This window comes from Ovis aries, chromosome 4 (assembly GCF_016772045.2).
Source record: "Ovis aries strain OAR_USU_Benz2616 breed Rambouillet chromosome 4, ARS-UI_Ramb_v3.0, whole genome shotgun sequence".
NCBI classification, from domain to species: Eukaryota; Metazoa; Chordata; class Mammalia; order Artiodactyla; family Bovidae; genus Ovis; species Ovis aries.
In genome coordinates this window covers 99,534,383-99,561,325 of record NC_056057.1, presented here as the reverse complement: position 1 = coordinate 99,561,325, position 26,943 = coordinate 99,534,383, and the positions used below count along the sequence as shown (strand labels likewise).

The window sequence follows — 26,943 nt, the reverse complement described above, 5'->3', positions numbered from 1 at the left end:
TCCTTTGTATCAAAGGACGTAGTAAATGAAAATGCTTTGAAAGTCAGCAAGTCAAAAAGTGGTGGGGTTGAAAGACACAGGCGTTACCATGTGGTGGGAGCAGACTTGAGTGAAGGTCTGACCCTCCCTTTTCACCATGGGAACAGTTGATAGAGAAGCCCATTGCAGTCTAGTAAGCAATTTTTAATTCTTTTTTTTTTTTTTTAATTCTGCTATGGACTGAATGTTTGTGTCCCTCCCCGACTCTGCCCAAATTTATATGTAGAAATCCTAACCCCCAATATGATGGGGTAAAGAGATAAGACCTTTGGGAGGTGACTAGGTCCAGAGGTGCAGCCTTCCTGAAAGGGATTAACACTCTTATAAGAAATAGCTCAGCTGGTAAAGAATCCCCCTGCAATGCGGGAGACCTGGGTTCGATCCTTGGGTTGGGAAGATCCCCTGGAGAAGCGAAAGGCTACCTACTCCAGTATTCTGGCCTGGAGAATTCCAGGGACTGTGTAGTTCATGGGGTCCCCACAAAGAGGTGGACATGACTGAGCGATTTTCACAAAAGGACAAAAGGCAGCTCGCTTCTGCCATACGGGGACACAGCAAGAAGCCAGCCATCTGTACACTAGGAAGAGGATCTTCATAAGAACCCAACCATACTGACCTCCTGATCTCAAACTTCTCAGCTCCAGAACTTTAAGAAATATCTGTCTTTTGGTTAAGCCACTCAGCCTATGGTAATTTGTTATAACAGCCTAAACTGAGACATTCTTTCTCTCAGTGTTTCCATCAAGCTACCTAACTGTACTAAAAACTGAGAGCATGAATAATTGCTCAGAGATCTACAGTCTCAACACTGCCACTATAATGAGTTAACTAATTGTAATCTAGGGTATCTAGTATCCAGTGAGATAGGCATAGTTGGGGGAACCATTTAGTGGGAACTCTAGTTTTTTGTTATCAAATTTCTCAAAGGAAACCCAAAATGTTACGACAATAAAACTTAGAAATAAAGGAAGCTATTATTCATTTTCTAGGTTGGCATTCTCATGATGAAACATCACCCTCATAAAACATCCCTTTGCCATGGCAGACTTCTAAAATGGCATTTTAAAGTTACATTAATGCCTCAAAAATTATAAAATGCTCACTTGGAAAATATGGGGAAGAACAAAGAAAATAAAAATTGGCCATAATCCCATCACTAGGAGATAATAACTGATAATATTTTGGCATATATCTTTATAGTGCTTTTTCATGTTACATATACATGAATATTTTTTAAAGCTACATTATATGCTGGATATACATTTGCATCTGACTTTTAACACACCACTGATATTATAAGCACTGATTTGTATTTCAGTTCAGTTCAGTCACTCAGTCTTTGCAACCCTACAGACTGCAGCACTCCAGTCTTCCCTGTCCAACACTAACTCCCGGAGCTTGCTCAAACTCATGTCCATCGAGTTGGTGATGCCATCCAACCATCTCATCCTCTGTTGGTCTCTTCTCCTCCTGCCTTCAATATTTCCCAGCATCAGGGTCTTTTCAAATGAGTCAGTTCTTCACATCAAGTGGCCAAAGTATTGGAGTTTCAGCTTCAGCATCAGTCCTTCCAATGAATAGTCAGGACTGATTTCCTTTAGAATGGACTGGTTGGATCTCCTTGCAGTTCAAGGGACCTTCAAGAGTCTTCTCCAACACCACAGTTCAAAGACATCAATTCTTCAGCAATCAGCTTTCTTTATAGTCCAACTCTCACATCCATATATGACTACTGGAAAAACCATAGCTTTGACTAGATGGACCTTCGGTGGCAAAGTAATGTCTCTGCTTTTTAATATGCTGTCTAGTTTGGTCATAACTTTTCTTCCAAGGAGCAAGCATCTTTTAATTTGTATTTAACTCTTTGTAATTTACTTCTCTGGTGGCTCAGATGGTAAAGCGTCTGCCTGCAATGTGGGAGACCTGGGTTCGATTCCTAGGTTGGGAAGATCCCCTGGAGAAGGAAATGGCAACCTACTTCAGTACTCTTTCCTGGAAAATCTCATGGATGGAGGAGCCTGGTAGGCTACTGTACGTGGGGTCACAAAGAGTTGAACATGACTGAGTGACTTCACTTTCACTTTATAATTTACCCAAAATTTATATTACTATATGGAAGCAATGAGCAACTTAATTGTATTATAGGACCAATTTACTGAATATTTCATCAAATTCTCATGACTTTTTTTTAAAAAAACATTTTAGGATATTAAAAATAAAACACATATATGCTGTGTGGATGATTTACAATTTACAGAAAAAAAGATGAAGACAGTGAAAATAACTGATAATTCTAGAGGGATACCCACTGCTAACGTTTTAATGTGCTTGCTTCCGGTCACTTCTTGTCTATTTTGTTGTCATGCATTCAGAGAGACCAAACCCACAAACTCCTGCTGAAGAGTTCTTTACTTAGCTCTCTGTCACTGCTCTGGCCACAGATGATTAGAAAAAAAGATGGTTATATGACATAGGGGCCACCAATTATAGACCAGCTTGTTACCTATGTTACCTGTGAGGATTCCAGCTAGAGATTTCTACCCAATCTGACTCAACCAGCCACATCTTTGCTTGAGAAGCATGGATTTAAGACCTATAGACGGACAGTCAACGGTAGTAGCAGGGACAGCTGAAGTAGAAATGGAATGTAATAGAATGAGCACAAAAGTCAAGCACTAAAACCAGTGGGAGGGCCTATATGGAGTTCTCAGCCTACACATATCAGGTTTTGAATCACAGTTTGACATATTAAAATCGGGACCCAGGGGAAAAAAGGAAGACTTTTATAATAAAAATCGAGAGCATCAGCTAGCAAACATTCTCAGTTGTACTAATCAGAGATATGGATTATAAATTACAGACACCAACTCTGGCTAATTTAAATTTCAAAAAGGGAGTCACTGGAAAAGCTATTGGGTAGTTTGCAGATTTAATGGAAAACTAGAGAACCAGGCTTTTAAACCTGGCAAGAGCTAGGTGCCAAGAACACAGCCAAGCTGCACTACCGGGAGAGATTGGTAGACATCAATGCTTGTGCTTACACTGGACTCTTGATTATTCCACCATTGGTGACTTGAGTGATCTCAAACTGCCCCTGCATCTGTGTGTCATTCCCCCAAGTTTCAAAGTCCCAAAGAGAAGCTTCTTAGGTTCTAGTGAACTTTGATTATAAGGCTGAGCCCTCCCTAGAGGGCTCAGATCTACTCCATTCATATTCCATGGTGGGGCCTGCTTCCCAGCGTCAGGAATTCTCTGAAGTCTAGGGATAAGCACCATGGCTGTAACCAACCAGCAGAAAATAATTTATTTTCTCCAACAAAACTCAACTCACCTCTTTCCAGAAGGTCCAAAGGGGGCTTTAAAATAATCCCCATAAAGCTCAAAACTTTTCTTGAGTTCTAATGCTGTAAAATAACGTAGATTATTGATGATGGGTGCTGGTACTAGACCCCTGAAATTGGAAAAAAGATCAACAGAATTCTGTAATGATATCAAGCATATACACACACGTTATACCTAAATACTGACTCTTACATTGCAAGTAAATGCATTTGACAGCAAAATCTATTGGGAATAATGTAATGTATACACTTACAAACACATCAGAGCTTGTTTTAGACACTGGTATTACATTTTAATTTGTAGATTAAGCAAATTTGTATTTTTCTGAATATTCCTTATCCATTAAGACATTAATATAGGCAGATTATCTTCCTGTTGATTAGTGCACATTCTATTGTAAATCCTCACCTATTTGTTACATGAAGTCCAGCAATATATCAACTGCTATAAAAACTGAAATAGGTATTTTCCAGTTTTGTTTGTAATCTAATACTTTGAAATAATATCAGAATAAAATATTTATAAAAATTCTACTGTTTTACTTTCTACTGAATTCTAGTATAAAATAGCCTTTTTTCATCTATACCAGCCTGTTTTTCCAGACAGTGACTTGAAAGAATCATTAACTACTTTTAGTGAATAAATCCTACCGATATTCACTCTAGACTTGCTAAATAGAGTTGCTATGTGCAAAGTAGACCGATTGCATATAGAGGCATGAAAATTTCAGAGCACCCTTCTGCCCTTGTATGACCCATTAGATGCTCAGATTTAAAATGTCCACAGTGTGTCAGTAGGCATGGCCACTCAGCTGGTCAGAGGTCGGACAAGCCACTACTTTAGCTGCTCTGGGGTATACTGCCCATCTCCTGACTATCACCCGCGCCCCCTCCTCCAGTAGAAATTGTATATTCCATACAGCCTGCCTTTAGAATCAGACTATCCAAAGATAGCTCACCAATATGGAGAAAAGAAATCACACTTTTTTTTTTGCTACATAGACGACAAAGATGAAACTTAATTTATATTGGGTTAGAGATTTGCAACAAATAGCTTAAAATTACAGACAATAAAAAGAAGTGAAATTGAAAAACATTTTAAAATAGCTTTAGCATTCTGCTTTCTTGAATCACTGCACTTTAAAAAGCTCTTTAAAACACTATAATTAAGGTCTTGTCAGTGCTCTTAGTAACTTTCTGAAAATGGGGGCGTCACTTTACTACTCGAACTTTCCAAACAGTCAAACAGAAAAGAGAATTCAGAATACTGAAGCCTATAACATTCATGAGAAAATAAAACACAAACATTTCATAAACATCCTGGTTATTCATTTTGAGTATCTCTTAAAGTTGAAATGTGCCTCATCACATGTGATAATTAATAGTACAGTAATTATTATAGCCACCAATATCTATGAAGCCTCTACTATGCATCAGTGACTAAGTGAACCATTGCATATTAAGGACGGAGAATTCATGGACTAATAAAGATACAACGGTCCCCATCCTCATGGAATTTACAGTTTAATGTGGAAAGGAGACATTAAACAAATGATCCCACAAATCATTAACTACTATTGTTTTGAGATTCAGGAAGGACAAGGACAGGATATTCAATAGGATAAAATTAACCTTCCATCATTAAAGCCTTGGTGAAGGCAGATACTTATATTCAAACACGACCAGAAATATCATCCTTTGCAGTCCTCAAAGACTGCAAAAAATCATCGGTTTCTAGCAACAGTGAGTATGCTGCTGCTAAGTCACTTCAGTCGTGTCCAACTCTGTGTGACCCCATAGACGGCAGGCCACCAGGCTCCCCTGTCCCTGGGATTCTCCAGGCAAGAACATACTATGCCTTTAAAAACATGTATACTGCACAACAAAGGAAACTATAAGCAAGGTGAAAAGACAGCCTTCTGAATGGGAGAAAATAATAGCAAATGAAGCAATTAATCTCAACTAATTTTTGAGATTAGCAAACAACTAATCTCAAAAATATACAAGCAACTTATGCAGCTCAATTCCAGAAAAATAAACGACCCAATCAAAAAATGGGCCAAAGAACTAGATAGACATTTCTCCAAAGAAGATATATGGATGGCTAAGAAACACATGAAAAGATGCTCAACATCACTCATTATCAGAGAAATGCAAATCAAGACCACAATGAGGTACCATTTCACACCAGTCAGAATGGCTACGATCCAAAAGTCTACAAGCAATAAATGCTGGAGAGGGTGTGGAGAAAAGGGAACCTTCCTACACTGTTGGTGGGAATGCAAACTAGTACAGCCACTATGGAAAACAGTGTGGAGATTCCTTAAAAAATTGCAAATAGAACTGCCTTATGACCCAGCAATCCCACTTCTGGGCATACACACCGAGGAAACCAGAATTGAAACAGACACGTGTACCCCAATGTTCATCGCAGCACTGTTTATAATAGCCAGGACATGGAAGCAACCTAGATGTCCGTCAGCAGATGAATGGATAAGAAAGCTGTGGTACATATACACAATGGAGTATTACTCAGCCATTAAAAAGAATACATTTGAATCAGTTCTAATGAGATGGGTGAAACTGGAGCCGATTATACAGAGTGAAGTAAACCAGAAAGAAAAACACCAATACAGTATACTAACACATATATATGGAATTTAGAAAGATGGTAATGATAACCCTGTATATGAGACAGCAAAAGAGACATAGATGTATAGAACGGACTTTTGGACTCTGTAGGAGAGGGAGAGGGTGGGGTGATTTGGGAGAATGGCATTGAAACATGTATACTATCATGTAAGAAACGAATCGCCAGTCTATGTTTGATACAGGATACAGGATGCTTGGGGCTGGTGCATGGGGATGATCCAGAGAGATGATATGGGATAGGAGGTGGGAGGCGGGGTTCAGGATTGGGAACTCATGTACACCGGTGGCAAAAGTAATAAAATTAAAAATAAATAAATAAAAATAAAAACATGTATAAATGAAAGGGAAATACAACTTCTAGAACTAGGTTTATTACCACCAGGTCCATTTTAGTACAAAGGTCCTTGGTTATGCTGATGATTTAGGATTCATTTGGTATACCTGGATACTAAAAAATCAATCTAAAGATGCCCAACTATAAACACATGTGACAAATATCTACCTTTGAAATAGGAACGTGTGCTGAGGAGGCGTATTTCCCATTAGGGTCTGCCGGGCTGTCTCATACTGTCTCTCCAAAGACTCTCTTTCCTAGGCAAGAAATATGATCTATAATTATATTGAACTAAAAATATGTCAGATATTAAAATAGCTATAATCATCCTCTTCTTGAGAGAGACTACCAAATGTGTGGAAAGAAAAAAAAAAGGTCTACAAAACAATATTTGTCCAGTGGAAAGAAAAAAAATTTATAAAACAAAAATATTTTTATGAAGACTGCAATTTAAATGTATTAACATGTCATATTATTTCCTACATCTTTCTAATGAGATTATCTCTTGATGATACAGACTATTACTGTCTTTTTAGTTTTATCAGATTTTTGCACACACAGTAACTGACTGAATATATCTGATGATAAGTATGAATCTGAAATACAACAGATTGTGAGGTTTTTCTCCAGTATTTCACCAACACCCCATCACCATCACTAAATACCAAAAAGTGCAAACATTTCTATTTTGGGGGATGAATGACTTACGATATAGATCTCTGACTGAGGAAGTTGTAATTACTTTCCCCAATCCAATAAAAAGTTTCAAAAATACATAGGGATTTATGCTGGGAAAGTAAAATGAATTAAAATAGCTTCTCCTAAGGGTTGCAATGAGGGGTACATGAGATAATTTATATGAAAGCCCCTTCCAAATTATAAGTGATGCATAAAGTCTGTTTTCAATCCTAAAGGAAATGATCCCTGAATATTCATTGGAAGGACTGATGCTTTAGCTCCAATACTTGGGCCAACTGATGCGAAGAGCCGACTGACTGGAAAAGACACTGATGCTGGGAAAGGTTGAAGGCAGGAGGAGAAGGGGAGGACAGAGGATGAGATGGTTGGATGGCATCACCAACTCAATGGACATCAGTTTGAGCAAGCTCTGGGAGATGGCGAAGGGCAGGGAAGCCTGGTGTGCTGCAGTCCATGAGGTTGCAAAGAGTCAGACACGACTGAGCTAGGCTACTGAACAACAACAACAACAACAAAGGCTATTTATGATCTCCACCATAACATCATAACACCTCATTAAAATTCTGTTGTGATGATCGTAAGGTTGTTGTTCATTTTGCAGCATTATAACAGCTGTGCAGGAGGTTGATAACCTATGAACTATCCTAAAAGTTGATACACTTAAAATGTCAAAATAGCATCGAATTTTCATAATCTTTACAAGAACATGAGGCACTGAAAATAATCTCAGGCAAATTCACTTCATGTGTATGACAGCAGCAATTTAGCACTACTTCTGCTCTCATTTCTGAAGAGTGAATCTGTTGGCTCTTGGCGGGATTTGATTTGCTTTTCTATGAAACTACCCTGTTACATTTTATTTCCACCAGGGTTGGCAGGTGAAGTTACCAGAACCTCAGGCTGCAAGAGGCTTGAGCACTGTTGCCATCATGGATGAGAAACCACCAACCATCTAACAAAGAGCACAGCAGAGTTCCACACTAGGCTGTAGAAGCCCTGGATTACGGGGGCTGAACAGTTTCTCAGGGAGGTGGCAACAGGTAAGGCATGACCCTGGGCATGTCAAAGTTCATGAGAACTTTTGACAACTTGTGGTCTGCTTACCTGCTCCCCTCCCCCCACCAACGTGGCCCCTTCTACTTTCATATTGCCTTTTGATCATAGCCTCTGCTCTCCAGTTCCTCCATAATGTTCATGAATTTTATGTTGAAATGCTGGAGGTGAATTATAGCTGAGAACCCAGCGTGTGTGTATTTCATGTCTGTTCCTCTGTTCTCACTCCTGAGTACCTGAGTGCCCTTGACCAGAGAAAAGCTGCCTTTAATTGGACCTGAAAACTTTCTAGCAGGTAGCATTCAGGTTGGTCATGTTTAAATAAAGCATGGACACGCACTAACAGGCAGCAGCTGCTAGGCAGTGATGTGTGTTTCCCATCAGTGTGTATGAGGTTTAGTGGCAGGACAACCTAACTGCAACATGAGCTGGTTCTGGTTGTTAAGACACAGACTTATCATTAAAGAATAAAGGTGGCCAAGGGACTTCCCTGGTGGTCCAGTGGTTAAGACTCTAGGCTTCCAATGCAGGGGCTGTGGGTTTGATCCCTGGTTTGGGAACTAAGATCCTACATGCTATGGGTAGCACTGCCCCCAAAATGGATAAATACATAAAGGTGGAAATATTTTTAAAAATATATTAGAGGAGGAAAAAAAAAGAATAAAGGTGGCCAAGAATGTGTGTTCTGGAGGTCATAGTCTGGATATACCATGCCCTGGGAAGTTAAACAAAGAACTTATATTTGAAAGTCTAAGCTCAAAGGAACATAAAAATGTACCATCCAAGGAGGGTGGGAGAGCAGATATGGAGAGAAAGTGATGGGAAAAAAAAAAAAGAGCTGGGCTTCCCAGGACTACAAGGAGAGGGGCTAATGGGCCCCACATGTCGAGGGAGCTCTTAGGGTGTGGTGAGATCTTAGGAGTTGGCACTGGGTGAAGGTACTCGCAGGAGGAGATCTGGAGAATACCAGAACCACGGGCTCGGAATGGAACTCAGGGTTTCAGACAAGGTGCATCGCCATGGTAACCATGATAACCATGGTAACCAGGGGCCCTTCCCTTCCCTAAATTTCCAGGATGGTGTAAACCTCAGGATTCTTGAACTTAATCCAAAGACTGGGAGTGAGGACTCTCACTCCTAATGACTGATATTTGATTTCCCACAGATTCTAGTAGGTGGGAACAATTCTAGATTCAATTTATTTTGCATAAACAAATGGGACATTTCCTGCACTCCAGGATCACGTCTGCAGAAGTGGCAATGATTTAGGCTCTGTATTCCCAACATTCACAGAAAACCCATCACAAACAGGAAAAGAACATGACCTAATGTGAATGCAGGTCAACTCCTGTCCGTCCTGACTTCTCAAAGTTCTCGAAGGGATTAGAGTAAGTTACAGGACAAGTCCACGTACTGCAAGCTTATAAAACATGGGCTCTTTGAGTGGACTTGCTTTGAAGGCTCAGCACAAGAATATTCAAAATTGTATCTCATCAAAGCAAGTTTTCCCTTGAAAAATACATATTTTACAGTATTCTGTGTAGCCCTTTTCTGTGCCTCTCAACTAGAAGAACTGAGTGTCAGAGCTTTGACTAGGAGCCTGGGGGAAAGCCACTCCCAAAATCTACACTGAATATTCTACTTTTAGAACCCATGCCTATTCTTAGAGGTGTAGAAAGTGTGTGTGGGGTGCGGGGGGTTGGGGCTTGTCTTCAGCTGACACTGTCAGAGAACAGTTCTGGTGAAACTTAGTGTTAAAATATCCAACATCCTTTTTGTCTGACCGCGTAATGTTCAGTTGCGGCTTCCCCCTCCCCTTCTATCCCTTCTTACCACTGGCGTTTTTTTGCCTGAAAGTCTGGCCCATAATTTCACAAAGTAGTTTCTGTCTGCAAAATCCAGGGACTCAAACTCATTTGAAACTCTTAACTTCCTAGAAGTCTTTTCAGGTTTCAGCTGAGGTTTCTTAATATCTCCTAGGGAAAAAAAATAAAGTTTAAAATAAAAGGCATAAAATAGGATACAACAACTTTCTGAAGTGAGGGAAATGTTTTATATCTGGATTTGCTCAAACACAACAAAAAGTGTATACTGGAAGTCTGTGCATGTCAACTTGAAAGTAAGATAACTAAAAATATGTCTTAAGAGTACAATAATAATTATTATTGTAAATATAGTCCACGTCACCCAGTAGAAATATTCTGGCAGTACACTTTGTGTTCGATCAGTAAAGACTTATGAATGGAATTAAAGGCTTCCAGATACTTTACTGAAAAGTCCCCTTTATAATTACTTTCCTTTTGACAAGATTGTCTTAAAGGCTAAAATAATAATAAACAGGCAGTGCTAATAATAGTCATAATAAACACACAATGCTAAGAAAAAACTTTTAAAAAGAATGGAATGGGTGATGAGGTCACTATTTAGCAGAATTTATACATAAATGTCTAAAGTTTCCTTTAAAACATTAGAATGTCCATAGACCTAGAATATAATCTAAATTTCTATCACTGCTCATGTATCATGGGGCCAAGTGTAAATACTGTTGGATGTATTAGGAATATCACCATTTTCAGTATTGCTATAAAAATGCCAAAATAAATCATCTCCACAGTAACAATACGGCTGACTGAACAGATGTAGGAAGTGAGTGCCAACTCCAGACAAAATTGAATAGTGGATAATATATAACAGAAGTGTGTTTTTAACACAGAGCAAAAGTGAAACCAAGAAAGAAACATTTTCAGGTGCTGAAAGTGAAGATTCCAAGTCAGAGGAGAAGACATTGACACCAAGAGGTCAGGATGTTTGGGCCTGAGGTTTCTGGACTGAGAGGCAAGGCCAGTCCCCGTGTGCTTCATGGACAAGACCTGGGCTCTTTATTAGGTGGGAAGTTAGAAAAGGCGTGTCTGGAAATCTCAGGACTTAGTCTGGGCACAGGCTCACCTATACCAAGGATGGAACCATGGGAAATCAGACCTTTAATTCTGGGCTGTGTGCTGGTACAGAATCTGAACTCAAACTCCTACCAAATTGCCTTGCAATCCCCACCGCAGCCAACAAAAACAAGCAAGGCAAAAGCTGTTGCAGACAAATAAGTTTTTAACCATGGTAGGGGAGTCTAAAGCTCCACCATTCAGCACCTGTCTTGAAGGGGAGAGACTCAGAAGATGTAACAAATGCAAGAATCCACAACCAAGGAATTCCAGGTGACAGAGCATTTGAGACACTGAAGTAATTAAATTTATAACAATCACAGAGATAATAGGAGATAATTGTTATGTGGAAACATCCTCTATTCAGTCTTCCTGATGGAAGAGCCATCCAACCCATATTGGTTGAGCACCTACTATGTGCCAGACAGCACACTGAGTGTTGGGGATAGAGCAGTAAATAAAATGTCTTGACATGTGGGATTTACATTTTCATGTTGGAGACTAGACAGACAAATAACACACCAGATAATGGCAGGTGGTGATAAGGGTAACCACGAAGGTAGATAAGCAGGCAGAGTGAGGGACAGCATGACGGTCAATGGAAGTCCTCCTAAGGAGGTGGCATCTGCACAGTGGTCTAAAGTTAGAAAGGAAGGCATTCAAATACCTTGATACCTTTGATATGGGACAAAAGCATATCAGGCAGAGAGAATGGCTTTGTATAAACACCCAGAAGCATGCTTAGCACAACTGAATTACAGTAAAGAATTCAGCATGGCTGAGGCAAGGCAAACAAAACAAGAAGAGATGGAAGGGCTGACTGAATCTTATACTCATTAAAACAAAGACACAAAACCCAAAACATTTGTTCTCTTGATGAGACTCTTAGATAATTTCCATAGAAATGATCCTGTCTATATAAAAGCTTACTTAATGTATAGTATTTGTGTTGGGGTCCCTTCTTCTAGCTTTCTCATCCATAAGTCAATTGTACCATAATGTAAACAAACCAAGTTCTATCCAATGATACAATGGAGCTATAATTCAACAGATGAATGTCTTAATGGTTTCTCAGCAACAAAACATTTTGGGTAAATATAATGTGTTTAGACTACTATTAGACTACATTGAAATGCCACTACTTTCGAGACTTGGACTCCTATAGTAAAGAGTTTCATACAGTTCTTAATATAGTTTCAAATGTCTTGATACATTAATGAAGAAGAGATATTACTTTTCAGTTATTAAAAATCATAATTACTGGATATAATATCCTGCAACAAAGTTTCTTAAAGTGATGTTATTCAAAGTATCTAAATTAAAGTCAAACTTGAGGCAACATTAAATTATATATGTCATTGTACAGTCCACAAAAATTACCAAGTTCTTCAGTATATAAGCTAGTTATATTTACTTAAACACCTAAATGAAGCATAAATGAATTTACTGATGCATAACAGATTTTCAAGTTATTTTATGGATTGGTATCATTACCAAATACAGGAAAATATAAATGAAATATCTGGAACAATCAGAACTATATCTCAAATGAATTCAAAGTAACTTAGACTTTTATTTAGAATTATACCCTTTTGCAGTGAATTAAAATAATATTTATGTAAGGCGTTTAAAAAATGAGCACAGAATCCAACCAAATAACGGACGCAGTAGAAGCCATATACCTAAGATAAAACGTCTGTGTGTATTTTATAACACATTATTACACAAATGAAATAAGACCTTGTACTGGAAAAAAAGGAGGGAAGAAAAAATGTTGATGATCTGATATCATAGGCACATAGTCATTTTAACAACTAATAATAAAGTTAGAATTTGGGAGTCAGATTGTAAATATTTTTAAAAATAAAAATCCCTAGTTCTATAACCACTTTTTCTATAGCTGTAAGATTACTTGTTTAGCAAGGCAACTAAGTCGCTCTATTGTCTAAAGACATGAGACTGAACACTTTGTTTTCTCTTTATTTTTGGCCGTGCTGGGTCTTCACTGCCGCACGGGCGTTTCTCTAGTTGTGGAGAGTAGGGCCAAGCTCGAGCTGTGGTCCATCTCGTTGCAGCGGCTTTACTTGCTGCAGAGCATGGGTTCTAAGACGCAAGGGCTCTGGTAGTTGTGGCATGCGGGCTCGGTAGCTGCAGCTCCCAGGCTCCAAGGCACAGGCTTAGTTGCTCTGCAGGATGCGGGATCTTCTCGGATCAGGGATTGAACTCATGTCTCCTGCACTGGAGGCGGATTCTTTACCACTGAGCCAGGAGGGAAGCTCCTGAACACTTTTAAGTATACATTTTTTTTTAAAAACAGTTAAATAAAACTTTGCAACAACAACAAAATAAATGAATCAGCACTAGAGTTTGTCTCTCTTTGAAAACACATGGGAACGTATGACTTGGAAGTAGGCTTTAATTTTCACACAAAAGTTCTCAGACAGCCAGAATCATTCCTTTCTTTCCCCACTCAAATGGGGCTTAAAATACATGTTTATTTTGGTAGTAGTGAGGTTTTTTTTTTAGTTAGCAAGAGTAATATATGCCTACCATGATTAAATACATATACATATATAAAATGCAAATAGCTACAAAAATCTCTGTGAAAGTTTCAATGCTGAAATATGTAACCATAAAAAGGACCAGAAACAAATTAAAGCGCAATAATCTGCTACACAATTTTAAATATTTATTTATTTTTAATAGGCTAGTTACACAATTTGTAGTGGAAAATTGCTCAGTACATTAGAAAGTATTAATACAAAACCAATGGGGCTGAAAGAAGCCATTTTTTTCCAGGACAGATTTAAATCTTAAACATCTTGTCTATCTGTTCTTCTGAGAAATGAATAATTGCAACTAGAAAAACAATCATTTCACATAATATCTATAATAATTTTCCATAGCAAAATAAGCTTTTGTAGTAGAAAGCTATCATATGAGTAAAAATATAGTAATAATGTTCATGTTATACAGGATAAAATGAATACTGTACTAAACTATTCTAACAGTAAAGTGCTATATTCTTTAGTGTCCAATCAAAGGAATAACCAGTTATTTAAACAGAGAACAGATTCTGAATGTATCTTCTAAGATAGAATTTATGAGGTACAAAAAGAATGTTTCTATCCATTGAACTCCATGCTTTGAAATGTCTTCAGCAGAGTTGAACTAATGGTTCAGTATTTGGACACTATCCAGAATGTCCTAAATAAAACATATAACATTACCCTGAATTTCAGGGTCTTTTTAAATGGATGAGTTTATCAGGAAGTAGTTAATTGACACTTTGAAGGAGACAAAATGTAGGGCAGATAAATTCAAGAGTGGAAACGATGAATATAATCTGGATGTGTATAGTATTTGGGGAAAGGAGAGGATAAGGAAAGAGTAGCTATGGCTGGCAGGAAATAGGATAAAAACCTTCAGGAAGCTTGAACACAGATTAAAGGTTTCCTCTCCTTGGAGCAAAATGTTTGAGAACTAAATTTCTGATGTGATTTCTGCCCAATCCTACATCACACCTTGGCTAAGTGTGGTCTCTGCTTGCAACAGCTCATCCCTTAAGAACAACATTTTCAAAGATGCTGTTTCACTGGTCACTTCTCAAGCAAATACATCTTTCTTTTATTTCTTACCTTTGCTATCTTTGTCCCTGTCAACTAAGGGACTTTAGATCTGGTAGCCTATAGACGCCAGTCTTTGCTTCAATTTATCAGAAAGAGAAACCAAAATGCCCACTCTCTGGTGGTTTCTTCCTCAATCATATACCTTGATGGCATTTATGATGTAACCAACCTGAAACGTGGAACATAAATGCCTTTGATATTATCAATGACATAATGGTTAAAAAAAAAAAAAAAAGAAGATAACATTTACTGAGCACACTATGTTTCAGGTGCTATTACAAATCTTTTCTGTGTGTGCATACGTGCTAAGTCACTTAGCCGTGTCTGACTCTTTGCGACCCTATGGACTGTAGCCCACCAGGCTCCTCTGTCAATGGGATTCTCCAGGCAAGAACCCTGGAGTGGGTTGCCGTATCTCCTCCAGAGGATCTTCCCCACCCAGAGATTGAACCCGAGTCCCCCGAGTCTCTTGCATTGGCAGGAAGATTCTTTACCACTGAGCTACCTGGAAAGCCCCATGAGAAAACCGCATCAGTTGCCAAGTGTTTCCACCTACTTTAACAACGTTGTCCTTTCCAATTAAGGATAAGATGATATTAGAAAAAAATTTTTGCTGCTTACATGTTAATGTACAAACACACATATAGGTACTTACTATGTGCCAGACATCATTCTGGGTATTTTTCAATATATTAGCTCATTTAATCCTCACAATAATCTTGCAAACAGGTACTACTAGTATCTCCATTTTATGCATGAGAGCTTTGTAATTTGCCTAAGGTCGCACAACTAGACTGCACTGGAACTGGAACTTCCTATGATAATTTTGACTCAATGTTTCCTGAAATCATGAATTTCTAAGGTTACAAACTTAAAAAAAAAAGATATCCAGTTTTTGCTAATCAGGACTGGTTTCTCATAATCACCTTTGAGATGAAAGATTTGGGTCTAACATTATTTATCATCAACACAAAGAAACAGTCTCTTTTTATTCTTTTCTGAATGCGTGGTCAATAAAGAAATAAGATTTCTAGAATGATTATCTTTAAGTTGAACCAAGCAATTAAGTTTTGACATAAGTTTTTGTCCATTTTTATTTCCTCTTTTGTAAATTACCAAATTATCCTTTGCCCAATTATCTTTTGAGATTTGGAAATAACTGATTAAAATATTTGAAGAAGGTTCTTGGCGCCCAGTGGAACTATTACCTCTGTTGATTTGAATACCAGGTACCAGACTTCTAAAAAGCTGAGGATTGTATTAGCTAAGAGAGAGACCAAAGTCCACAGCGCTGTTTTTTTCCCCCATAAAAATCACTTTGCTAAGGCACAAAACAAATGAAAGTGATATGAACTTTGTTTGTAAATGTAGATGGAAAATGACAATTTTTAAATATTTATATTCCATGATTAAAAAGCAGAAGTGTCCCTGATGCCAAGAAAATCAATAACAGCTGTTAAAAATCTCGAACCGAGAGAGGAGACAGTAATCTTTTCTACTCATTTCCTTGAACCACAGACAAAATATCCAGCTGTACTTACTCAGAGATGTTTATACGACCAAAACACAAACTGGACACCATCATGGACCCCAGGGAAGGATGCTAGAGCTTCTTACAATTCAGAAGATGGGAAACTTGGCATCTTATTTTGCATTAGAGCCCTAATGAAGATGCAGTTCCTAATTCCTTAATGAGCCTCCAAAACAGCTGCTCAAGGAGGAAACCAAATCAATTTCTAAAGTTTTTCACCTAAGTGAGGTATTTGTGCCTCTAAAATGCCCCACATGCAGGTCAGAAAAAAATGGGTGCTTATCCTGATTTTCCTCCTCTCTTTCACAGTCTGCACTCGCCCTACATCCAGTCCAAATGTCTCGAATCTGCCCATTCCCACAACAATGTGCTTTGTTTCAGCCCCTTAGCATTGTGCCAGGACTAACGCCAACAGCTTTCCAGCCACTGTTCCGGCTATCTGTATTGCCCTCCTTAAAGTGATCCTCTATACTGACTAGATAGATGACAGACGCCCCTAAGATAAAACATTTAACCATTCAATGGTTCCCCACCGTTTTCTAACAGATCAAGTTTCCAGGCTCACTAGCATAGCACAAAGTGCCCTTTGGATCTACAAATAGCTCCATATACCTACAGCTCTCCTGACATTTGGGTCCTTAGAAGATGCCATGCCTGCTCTTACCTCCCTGCTCAGGCATATGCTGTTCCCTTCTGAAAGAACCTCCCTCCTCTCCTGCCAGACTGCTGACTACTCTGCAACCTTGAGGACTTAGCTGAAGGGTAACTTCCTTTTGGAAGTGTTTTCTCATCCAGTTCTCACATCCCAGGCTGAATCAGTGTCCTTCCTTAGTATTCTTCTCGTGACATTCTGGAAAAGTTAATAAATGAATTTTCTTCTCTATTTGGTGCGAAACCTACCCTCGCATGCTGTGGGGCCTCCAGCTGCCCCAATCACATGGTGTTGTAATGAACGGCTCTTATCTGTCTCCCTTGATAAGAGAGCTCCTTGAAGTGTCCTCATCATTTCACTCCATGTAGAAGCTATCAAAGTGTCTGGCATATATGAAGTACTCAATCCACGCTTGTCGGAGGACTTGAACTAACTTCATAAAAATAAGTTATGATATGTTAAAAAAAATTCACCTTATTAATTTCATCTTGGACAAACCAGATAAATCAGAGGGTAATTATCAGTATATCACAGGCTCTTCATTATACAAGAGGAGTTCTGCACCGTGGATTGTAAAAAATATCAATTTCCTCTACGGCACTTGAAATAACACTTGACCTACATACAATTTTGGGGGATATGTGTTAAGGTGAGACATGCCTTTTGTGTAAGATAAAGACATATTTATACAGGCTACTGGTAATGTAGTCATCAATGACATTTTTAAAACACGGGATACCAAACAGTTTAGTGTGATACTGAACACGTAGTAAGAGTGCTCAATGACTCTCTTGTAAGTTCTTCAGAGTCAAATCTTAGACTGGCTGCTTTCTTTAGTTATTCTCTTTCCTGGGAATGATAGGATTCACAGAATGGAACTTACTGAGTATATCTAAATGTGCCCCTGTCCCCAGCCAGAGTAGACTGGCTGAAGAATGAGCATCTGACTCACACTGGGCCAATCAGAAAATATCCCTGAAAAAAAAGAGAAAAAATATATATGTATCTTTTAATCTTGGGACCAAGGGGCACCTGAGTCAATCCCTCTCTGATAGTGGGAGCTGCCAGATGTAAAACCACTCCTAAACTTTAGGAGTGATTGATGGTCATATTCCCTGCCAAGTGCAGAAACTGATTTAGAGTTACTCATGTCATAGAGAATGAAGCCAGCAAGGAGGCAAAAGCAGAGATGAGAAATGGTAAGAGTCTTGGAGATGACCGAAGTCTAGGAGATGACGAGTCCAGTAGAAGCTGGAAATCCTGGAGATGATGACTTTTGGATGTGCTGAAATCGTCCCCAGTCTGTCCGAGGTTCTCCTGCCGCTCTGCCCTCCCCAGTTTGGCTTCGTGAGATATTCCCCTCCCTTCCAATAGATTTGTGTAAGCTGGCTCAGGCTGGAATCCTGACACTTGCCAGCGAAAGAATCCTGATGGTATGAACAGATAAACAAAAAACCGATTTGCCTCAGTTTTCTCCCTCCTAATTCTTTTAGCCAGCTGGTTAGGCATAATGAAGGCATGGGCTAATTTACATTCGGTTCTGGTTCAAAGAGAGAAAGAAGGTGTTCATTTCAAACAAAGTCAGTTTCAGGCAGTACATGCTAATAGAAATCTGAAGCACTCGATCACTTGTCATGGATGTAAAAAACCTGTCCTCTTCACACAAATTAACTGTGGGATTGGAATGTTTGTGGGAGAGACCAAGAAACTACAAAGGATTCCTTTCTCAGGGTTCTTTTTGCTTTTGAACCCTTGATAATGCAAGAAGTGTAAAAGAATTTGCTAATCTAGAAATGAATTTTCCTAATAAAGAAGTCTGAGCATCGAAGAATTGATGCTTTCAAATTGTGGTGCTGGAGAGGACTCTTGAGAGTCATCTGGACTGTAAGGAGATCAAACCAGTCAATACTAAAGGAAATCAAGCCTGAATATTCATTGAAGGACTGATACTGAAGCTCCAATACATTGGCCACCTGATGCAAAGAGCCAACTCATTTGAAAAGACCCTGAAGCTGGTAAAGATTGAGGGCAAGAGGATAAGGGAGCGACAGAAGATGAGATGGTTGGATGGCGTCATTGACTCAATGGACATGAATCTGAGCAAACTCCGGGAGATGGTGAAGGACAGGGGAGCCTGGAATGCTATGGTCCATGGGGTCGCAAAGAGTTGGATACGACTGAGCGACTGAAGAACAGCAAAAGAAAACTTGATGGCTATAAGGCGTTGCTTCAGACGGAGCCTACAATTACGCTGGAATTCGCGTTAAGTCTGGACACAAAGCATCTTTGCTGATACCAGCCTTTCAGACCTGCTCTCTCTGCTGCAGCAGGGGAACCACTTGCTAGCATACCCCACCACCACAGAGCTGCTCTTCCGCCCTGACCGTAGCTTTCCCCGCCTTTGGGGGCACGGATGTCGATGACCCGGTGGCCCCGGGATGGCTCACATCTTGGTGCTCTGACTGCCCTGAGCTCGAAGCCTCCCCTTCCGGTTGCCCTGCTCCCCTGCAGATGCCTGATTCTGGGGTGCAGCCAGGCTGGTGTTCCCCGGGGCTCCCCTGTGTTTCCAGGTGCCTCTCTCTTTGGCGTGCTGCCTGGAAGCACAGTCCCTCTGGACAGAGCTTGGCCCAGTCTGGCTGGCTCCCTGCTCGGCTTGCATGTCTTTGACAGGCTGCTGGACAGGGGACGTGCCGTCCTGCTCTGGGGGATCTGAAGAAGTCTCTCCCGTCTGAGACCTACCCCTTCTACGATCCTCTTTTTTTCTCCTCGGATGCTCATGGGCAGCAGAGCCCTCCGATGCTGACTCCACTGAGACCTCCTCACTCGGGGGGTGTCTCCTATGAGGGGGTTGACCTTCTGGAGTTGCTTGATCACCGCTGAGGGTAGCTGCATTTTCTTGAGATAATCCTCCAGAATCCTTTCTTTTCAAAGCCGGTCCTTTCTTCGACCTGGCTCCCTTCTGAACCAGGTCATCTGCAGGGAGGTTGGCATGGACCTTTTTCCTGGAATGATGTACGTTTCCCCTTTGCTCTTCCTGGACCTGGGCATCTTTAGGCACTGGTTCAGTGTCGGGTGGTTCAGGAATGTCTGGTGTTCGGACTTTTCCTCTCCGATTCCCTTGAGGGCTCCGGGGAGGGCTGGGGTTGGGGTGGCTGGGGGCCTTGAGGTGGGTTGGCTTCCTCTGGGATTCTGGCTGCAATGCTGTGTGGTGACCTCCAGGTGGCATCCTTTTCAGGTGTGTGGGCCCTTTAGCTGTGTCTCTGTGGCCAGGAAGTTTTTTTTTCCTAGCTCCTGTGGGCTGTCCTGGCTCGTGGTTTTGGGGTGAGGCATGCATATCTGAAATCTTCTTGCTGGAGGAGTGGGCTGCCTTGGGAGTCTGCCTTTCCTTGGCAGACCTCGAATCAGAAGGATCCATGTTCTGAGGCAGCTGTTCTGAGAAAGGAGTGGAAATTCGGGGGAGCTTGATTAAGTGGGTCTCCCCTTCCTGGGGTGAGTGGGGGGCAGCTAATGGCTCTTGCACCGGAGGACTGATAAGAGGGAGTTTCACCTCCTGGACTTTCTCTTCCTGGACTTGCTGGTGGCCGGGGCCCTGATGGGGGCTGGGGTTGGGTGGCTGTTTGGAAGGGGGGGAGCTGATGAGAGGAAGTTTACTGGGGTCTTCGTCCTGAGCTACCTGGGGCCTGGGAGAGGGAGTCACAGTTTGATCTGAGGCTGTTCCAAGGGCCTCCTCCCTGCTGGGTGACAGGAGTTTGGGCGTGGGCCTCCGACTCTGGAACGGAGCGAGGACCCGGGGCTGGGGCAGCCTAGTGGGAGCCAGCCGGCTTCTGGGAGGCAGAGTCACAGGTTCCCCCCTGTCCTGGGTCTGTGGGGTATCTGTTGAGTCCTGGGGATGTGGCATTTCTGGGTAAGGAGTGTCGACCCGAGCAACTTCCGCTTTGGGGACGCCCTCCTCGGGAGGTTGTTGAGAGCCTCCCGGAGGTGGTCCAGGCCTAACCTCGTCAGGGCTGGAGGGATCTCTGGGAGGATCATGATGGGAACTGCTGGCTTGCAGGCTGGCTGACCTGGTTTCCCCCTCCTGGATTCCCTGGAGGCTGAAGGATGCAGGGTCAGATCCTTGTGGAAGTTCAGAGCAGGGAGGGCTGCTGGGGGTTACCCTGGCCTCGCCTGATTCTTCATCCTGATCCAGCTGAGGGCCCTGGGCTGGTGGTGGGTCAGGATGCTGAAGAGGCCCTTGGGAAGGGGTGGTGGCAGGCTGCCCCTCTTCACGGGCTTTCACCTCGGATGTCTGGGCCTCATTCTCAGGTGGATTTGTGGTTGCTGTTTTTGAAGAAAGAGCTGATTGTTGAGCATCGCCTTCCATCTGGGCTAGGGATAAGTCTTGGACCTTCTGGAGAAGACCAGGCGCTGATGGGCTTGGCTCTGCAGGAGGCTCAGCGCTGACCTGGCTCTCGGGAGAAAGCCCCTTTTGAGGGGCTGCTCCCTCCTGAGTCAGCTCCTGGTTCTGGGAGGGAGCCAGGCTCTGATTTTCAGGGACCTTTGTGGGGATCTGCATTCCAGAGAGATGCTCTGTTACCTGGCCATCCGCTTGCAGTTTCGCCAAGCGCCTTGGGGATGGAACCAGGTGTGCGGGCACCCCAGAGGCAATCTTCTTGCTAGAGCGAGCTCCTGCTTTAACATAAAGAGAAGTTAGCTAAAAAACATCTTAACAAATGCAACAATGTAACTTTAGAAATTAATAACCAAAAATATCTTTCCTTTTTTTGTTGATGCACATAGGACCTTGAAAAAGAATAAAATTACACATATAGAAGTATTTAACAATCCTTTCTCCTTGGTATACTAAGTGCGTAGAATTATCTTATTTGATGGAATCAGGGCAATTTTGGGGCTTCTCATGTGGTGCTAGTGGTAAAGAACCTGCCTGCTAATGCAGGAGACATAAGAGACGTGAGTTCAATTCATGGGTTGGGAAGATCCCCTGAAGGAGGAAATGGCAGCTCACTCCAGCACTCTTGCCTGGAGAATCCCATGGATAGAGGAGCCTGGAGAGCGACAGTCCGTGGGGTCGCAAAGAGTCGGACACGACCGAAACGACTGAGCATGCAAAGTAATTTTTAGTCCAATGAAAGCATAAACTTTTATGAATAAACATGAAGAGGCTTCTTCACAGAACCGATTTATATTCAGGTCTGAGAAGGGGCCAGAATATTTTCTAAATGAATGACCTTTTCATTTCACCAGCTTAGAGGTCAATGCTGCTTTCACAGTAGAAACTAGAGGATGGGCAGCTAAGCCAGACCAAGTCCGATCGGTTTCCTTGTTCAGTGGCCTGTTTCCTTGTCCCACATAGAAACTGTGAGCTCTGTAAGGAGTACCTAGCAAGGTGCAGAAGCTCAGCAGGCACTCAGTAAGTGAGTGATGAATGGAAGGAGGAAAGAAAGGGTTCAGTGGGATCTCACAAGACGCCATGGCTCAGGGACGTTGCACCTGAGGCTCCACCATCCAAGCTGCTATCCATCCCCACTCCACCCCCCACCTGCCCAGGGCAACCTCTATCCCTCCAGATCCACCCTGGCTTCAAAAGTGACTCTCAGAGGCCAACATCCGTGCCGATGTTGCAGAGGGGGTTGCCTTCTTCAGTCGCCTGCGTGACAGCACACATGAGTCCGGTCTCCTGGACACAATCACCTCAGCAGGCACTCGTTCAGGATAGAACCCCTGGTGTATTCAGGTGGCCCATGGATCACTGTAACCCAGCCCTTAGGACACGGCTCTGAAAGGTTAGTGGTCAGAGGTGGCAGACCAGTCTGGAACAGCCTTCAAGAAACCAGCCTCAGCTGACCTTGAGGGAGACTGGCTACTCAGAGGCCAAACCAAATCAGACCTCTGAGGGGGGCCCAGAGTGGCCCACCTCCAGGAGCCAGCTGGGCTCCTGGCCACCAGCCCCTCTCCTCCCACAGTGCAGGAGGCATTCGACCACTCCTGGTTCTCTCTGAACCTCCTAGTCTGGTGCGCACCCCGTGCGTCCAGTCAAGTGAGAGGTAACCGGGGACAGGAAGGAGAGGGGGAACAAGGAAAATTTTGCTACGTGATGGGTTTTCTGGGGGGCTGCCCTGTTCATCGTTCTTAACATCCTAGTTTATAATGGTTATAAATTAAAATATGAACTTAGTCAAGAAACAAGGTTAAAATAAAAGAACAGTAAAAAACCATCTAGAATAGGCAGGTCCGTAGAGACAGTAAGGAGATTAGAGGTTGCCAGGGCCTAGGGGTGGGGTGTTGGTTATTGTTGAACAGGTATAGCGTTTCTGTTTGGGGTGATGAAAAATACTTAAAATAGGCAGTAGTTATGGTTTGCAACATTGTGAATATAAATAATACCTTTAAGGCGTACACTTAAAATGGTTAAAATGGCAAATTTGATGTTGTTTTTTAAACCACAATAAAAAGTATTTTAAAACATAGAAAATTCTAAGAATGGTGAAATCCAATGCTGAAAGTTCTTTGAGCCCCCCTGGTTTCCAATAATCAGATATACAAGGATTTTTCTGCCCCACTTTCACAATTTAACCATTCATGTAACTTGGCAAATGATACCAGGCCCCTCATTAGAGATAAAGGCACCACTTTATGGACTAGTAAATTGCTCAGTTTTCCCCTTGCTAGACTCATCATTGCCATCATTTTTCTCTATCACTAGTCAGAATTCTGAATAATGATTTTCAAATAAAATGTTGTTTTATAACCTCTGTTGTGAGAACTCAGGGTGGTGGTTGGATCAGCTTTTTAAAAGCTTTACTGGAAGTACTGACAATTCCAGAAATCACTTGCAAAGAGACAAATGGAGAGAAAAGACATCACATATACTGGGTTGTGAATATAGTGAGTTTTCCTTTATTTTATAGACATTATATTGTTTACTCAGGATTTTTTTTTAACCATCTTGGTTTAGAAATGAATATTACCTGCACTGTTGTTGGGGGGAGGAAGGCAATTCTGTACCTTAATTGATATAGGATGGCATCATCGACTCAATGGACATGCGTTTGAGCAAACTCCAGGAATAGCAAAGGACAGGGAAGGCTGGTGTGCTGCAGTCTATGGGGTCAGGAAGAGTTGGACACGATGGAGAGACGAAACAACTAAAAAACTTGAGGGTTTACAATTACTCTGTGCCCAAAGTTATTATTTTATATTTACATGTATTAAATGAAAATTTAATTAGTCTCTCCTCCAGTGAAGGTTTGCACTTGTGGGTCCAGGCTGATGGGCTGCTACACTCAGAACTGATAAACAGTGGACTTACTTTCTTCACTGCATCCCACTCTCATCATTAAGTGTAGAATTAAAAATTGCATTCTCAAGTACAAATTAGCAACATGAAATTCCTAAAGATACAGCTATGTATTAGCAATCCAACTGTGTGGCAATCGTTTTCTGTCTGCATTGACACAGGATCACTGCTTCTATGAAAACACCATTGGCCATCAGATTTTTGTCTGCAGTGAAGCTGACCGTACAGATGGACAGTTTAGGCCCATTGTGGAAAACCTCAGCTCTGGAAGAACATATTTTAACATGTTCCAGAATATTATATATCGTTTTTTGTTTTTTTTTTTTTTGCTTCTTAGAAATGGGAGTTCTAATCAAATGAATGATTATTGGTGAAAGTTTGAATGCAAAACTGAGATTTCCTCTTTCCAGTCCAATTTTTTAATTGCTAAGGCAAAACTGGCATCATAGAATCTTAAATATTTTTAATTTCAATTTCTTACCTTTGACAGCTCAATTATACATGAACGTGATCCCACCACACTAAAATTATGGAGTTTTGCTTTTCAGGATCCCATTTACATGCATGAAAGTAATGAAAGTCTTTATATAGACATACCTAAACCACAGAACTTTAACTCAGACTGACCCAGCTCAGAAGGGAGGCCGAGAACTGTGAGCCAGCCAGGCCTCTGGCAGTGACCCTTCTGAGGCTCTGGACCTTTCTCAGGGAGTCACAAGGGTCACCTCAAGGTGATTACGGCTAGGCCTCGCTCTCCCGCCGGGAACCTGTTACCATCTGCTCCATGCTCCCTGGCGCGTAACTCACCACCTGGAGACTCAGAGGGGCCGCTGGCTCTACTCTCGGGCCACTAGAGACAATGTATAAGCTTCTTAATGAGGACTATGTTAATTAGAATTTTTAAATACTTGAATAATATCTGGCCTCCACAAAATCACTTTATGTGCAAATTTACCCTTAAACCATCAGCTGAAAAAAGTACCTTCTTCCGCAGATGAACTGCATAAATCAAATAGAGTGTTTGGCTTTTAAAGAAAATATATCAGTTTCCAAATAGTAAGCCTGTCAGAAAAACTGGGTTCTATCAAGGCCAATGATTTGATATAGTGAGTACAAACCCTCCCATCTAATATTAAAAGCTGGGACTCTATTAGTCAATAACTGGATGGCCCAATTTCAGGTATTAAATGTATCTGAGAGTAAGAACACTTTTACAAATTCCATAAGTCATACTTTTCATTAAATCAGACAGGTCTAACCTAATTAGTCCAAATAAATGAAGTTTCATAAAACTGTTTAAAACAGAAGTCTATTTCCTTATGCACACATTATCTGGTCTATTAATTTGCCAAATGGCACACTGCAATCAACAGTCAGTGTTCCTGATGGCTGCAGAGAAGATGAGCTGTGTTGGTGGGGGTCGGGGTGGGGGTTGGTGGGGGTGGCCACATCCCATCGTCTGGGGTGCTAAGTTCTGCTCAGCAGTCACAGTTTAGAGGTGCCCTTGGCGCTGCTATGTCTCAGTTGCTCGAACTGCTCAGGCTCAGGGGACTGACTCATGGTTCTCCCAACCCACGAGAGGCTGATTTAAAAGCCAGAAACACCAACTTATTAATTTACAACGGGAGATGGGCCTGGTGCAGGGATGGGGCAGGGTGCTCTCACCTAGGGGACAGCCCCATAGGGACATGTCCACGCAGGGGACCAAATTAAACATCAGAGGTTGCTGGGCTGGCTAGCAAAGATTTAAAGCAAAGGGAGCCATATTTCCTCAAGAGAAACATACATGGAGCTTCCATGGAAGCCTCAGGAGATAACACTGTACAACTGGATAGGCAAAGCTTTCTAAAGAACAGAGCCTGACACAGAGGCGGTGGCCAGGCAGGGTGGACACTGCCCACCCCTCATTGGATGTGCCCCTCCACAGACTGAGTGAAATCTTTCCTCCTCCAGGGGTGCCCATTTTCTCAGCATGCACTTTCTTCTGGTATTTTCTACCACTCATCTCCTATGAGACACACCTGGGAGGAAAATGCTGGTCATTATATGTTGGGTGCCACCATTTTCAAACCAATCTCATTCCAGGATTCCAAGGGCACCTCCCCTCAAGAAAGCGTGTAGAGTTGCAAAACAACACAGTTAGTTTGAACTTTGGCAAAAACCGTGACCTGACCTGCTGCTGGCTGGTCAGGACGCAACCCAGCCAGCAAGATCCTACTGGGCAGGGTCACAAAGGCCAAACCACATGACAGACCGCCTGAGCATTCATAAGCGCGAATGCAGGTCAGTCCATCGAAGAACTTCTTTCATGAGGGCATTCTTTGATGATGATGCTGCTGATAGTAAAATACATGTAACCTAAAATTTGCCATCTTCACCATTTTTAAACGGGTGGTCCAATAGCATTAAGCACACTCACACCATTCTCCAGCCGATCCCCAGAACTCTTTCCATCTTGCGAAACTGAAACTCTGACACTGTTAAACAACACTCCATTCCTCTCTCTCTTCCAGCCCCTGGCAACCACTCTCCTTCTTTCTGTCTCTATGATTTGTCTAGCCTGGGTACCTCATATAATTGGAATCATGCAGTATATGTGTTTTTGTGGCTGGCTTATTTAACTTAACAGAAGGTCCTCAAGGTTTATCCACACTGTAGCAAGTGTCAGAATTTCCTTCCTTTTTAGGCTGAATCATATTCTGTTGCATGTACAAACTGTATATTGTTTATGCATTCATCCACCAATGAATGCTTGGGTCACCTCCACTTTTTGGCTATTGTGA

At 41.6% G+C, this 26,943-nt stretch overlaps 1 protein-coding gene across 5 annotated transcripts in view; it reads right to left on the bottom strand.

Moving 5' to 3' along the window:
- The window catches only part of LRGUK (leucine rich repeats and guanylate kinase domain containing), a 121,695-nt gene that overhangs the window by 26,380 nt on the left and 68,372 nt on the right, over nucleotides 1–26,943 (bottom strand). For 2 of the 5 annotated variants that reach the window (XR_009600450.1, XM_027968815.3), the window contains exons 16-18: nucleotides 9,952–10,094; nucleotides 6,535–6,623; nucleotides 3,371–3,490 (exon numbers count right to left, since the gene is read on the bottom strand). Coding sequence is in view for 3 of the 5 variants with exons in the window: in XM_027968815.3 (XP_027824616.2) it covers nucleotides 3,371–3,490; nucleotides 6,535–6,623; nucleotides 9,952–10,094 (352 nt within the window). In the remaining 2 variants the exon portion in view is untranslated. Of the gene's footprint in view, nucleotides 1–3,370; nucleotides 3,491–6,534; nucleotides 6,624–9,951; nucleotides 10,095–13,723; nucleotides 21,532–26,943 lie in introns of those variants that run through there. The other 3 variants (XM_060414843.1, XM_060414844.1, XR_006059683.1) reach the window with 2 other exon arrangements.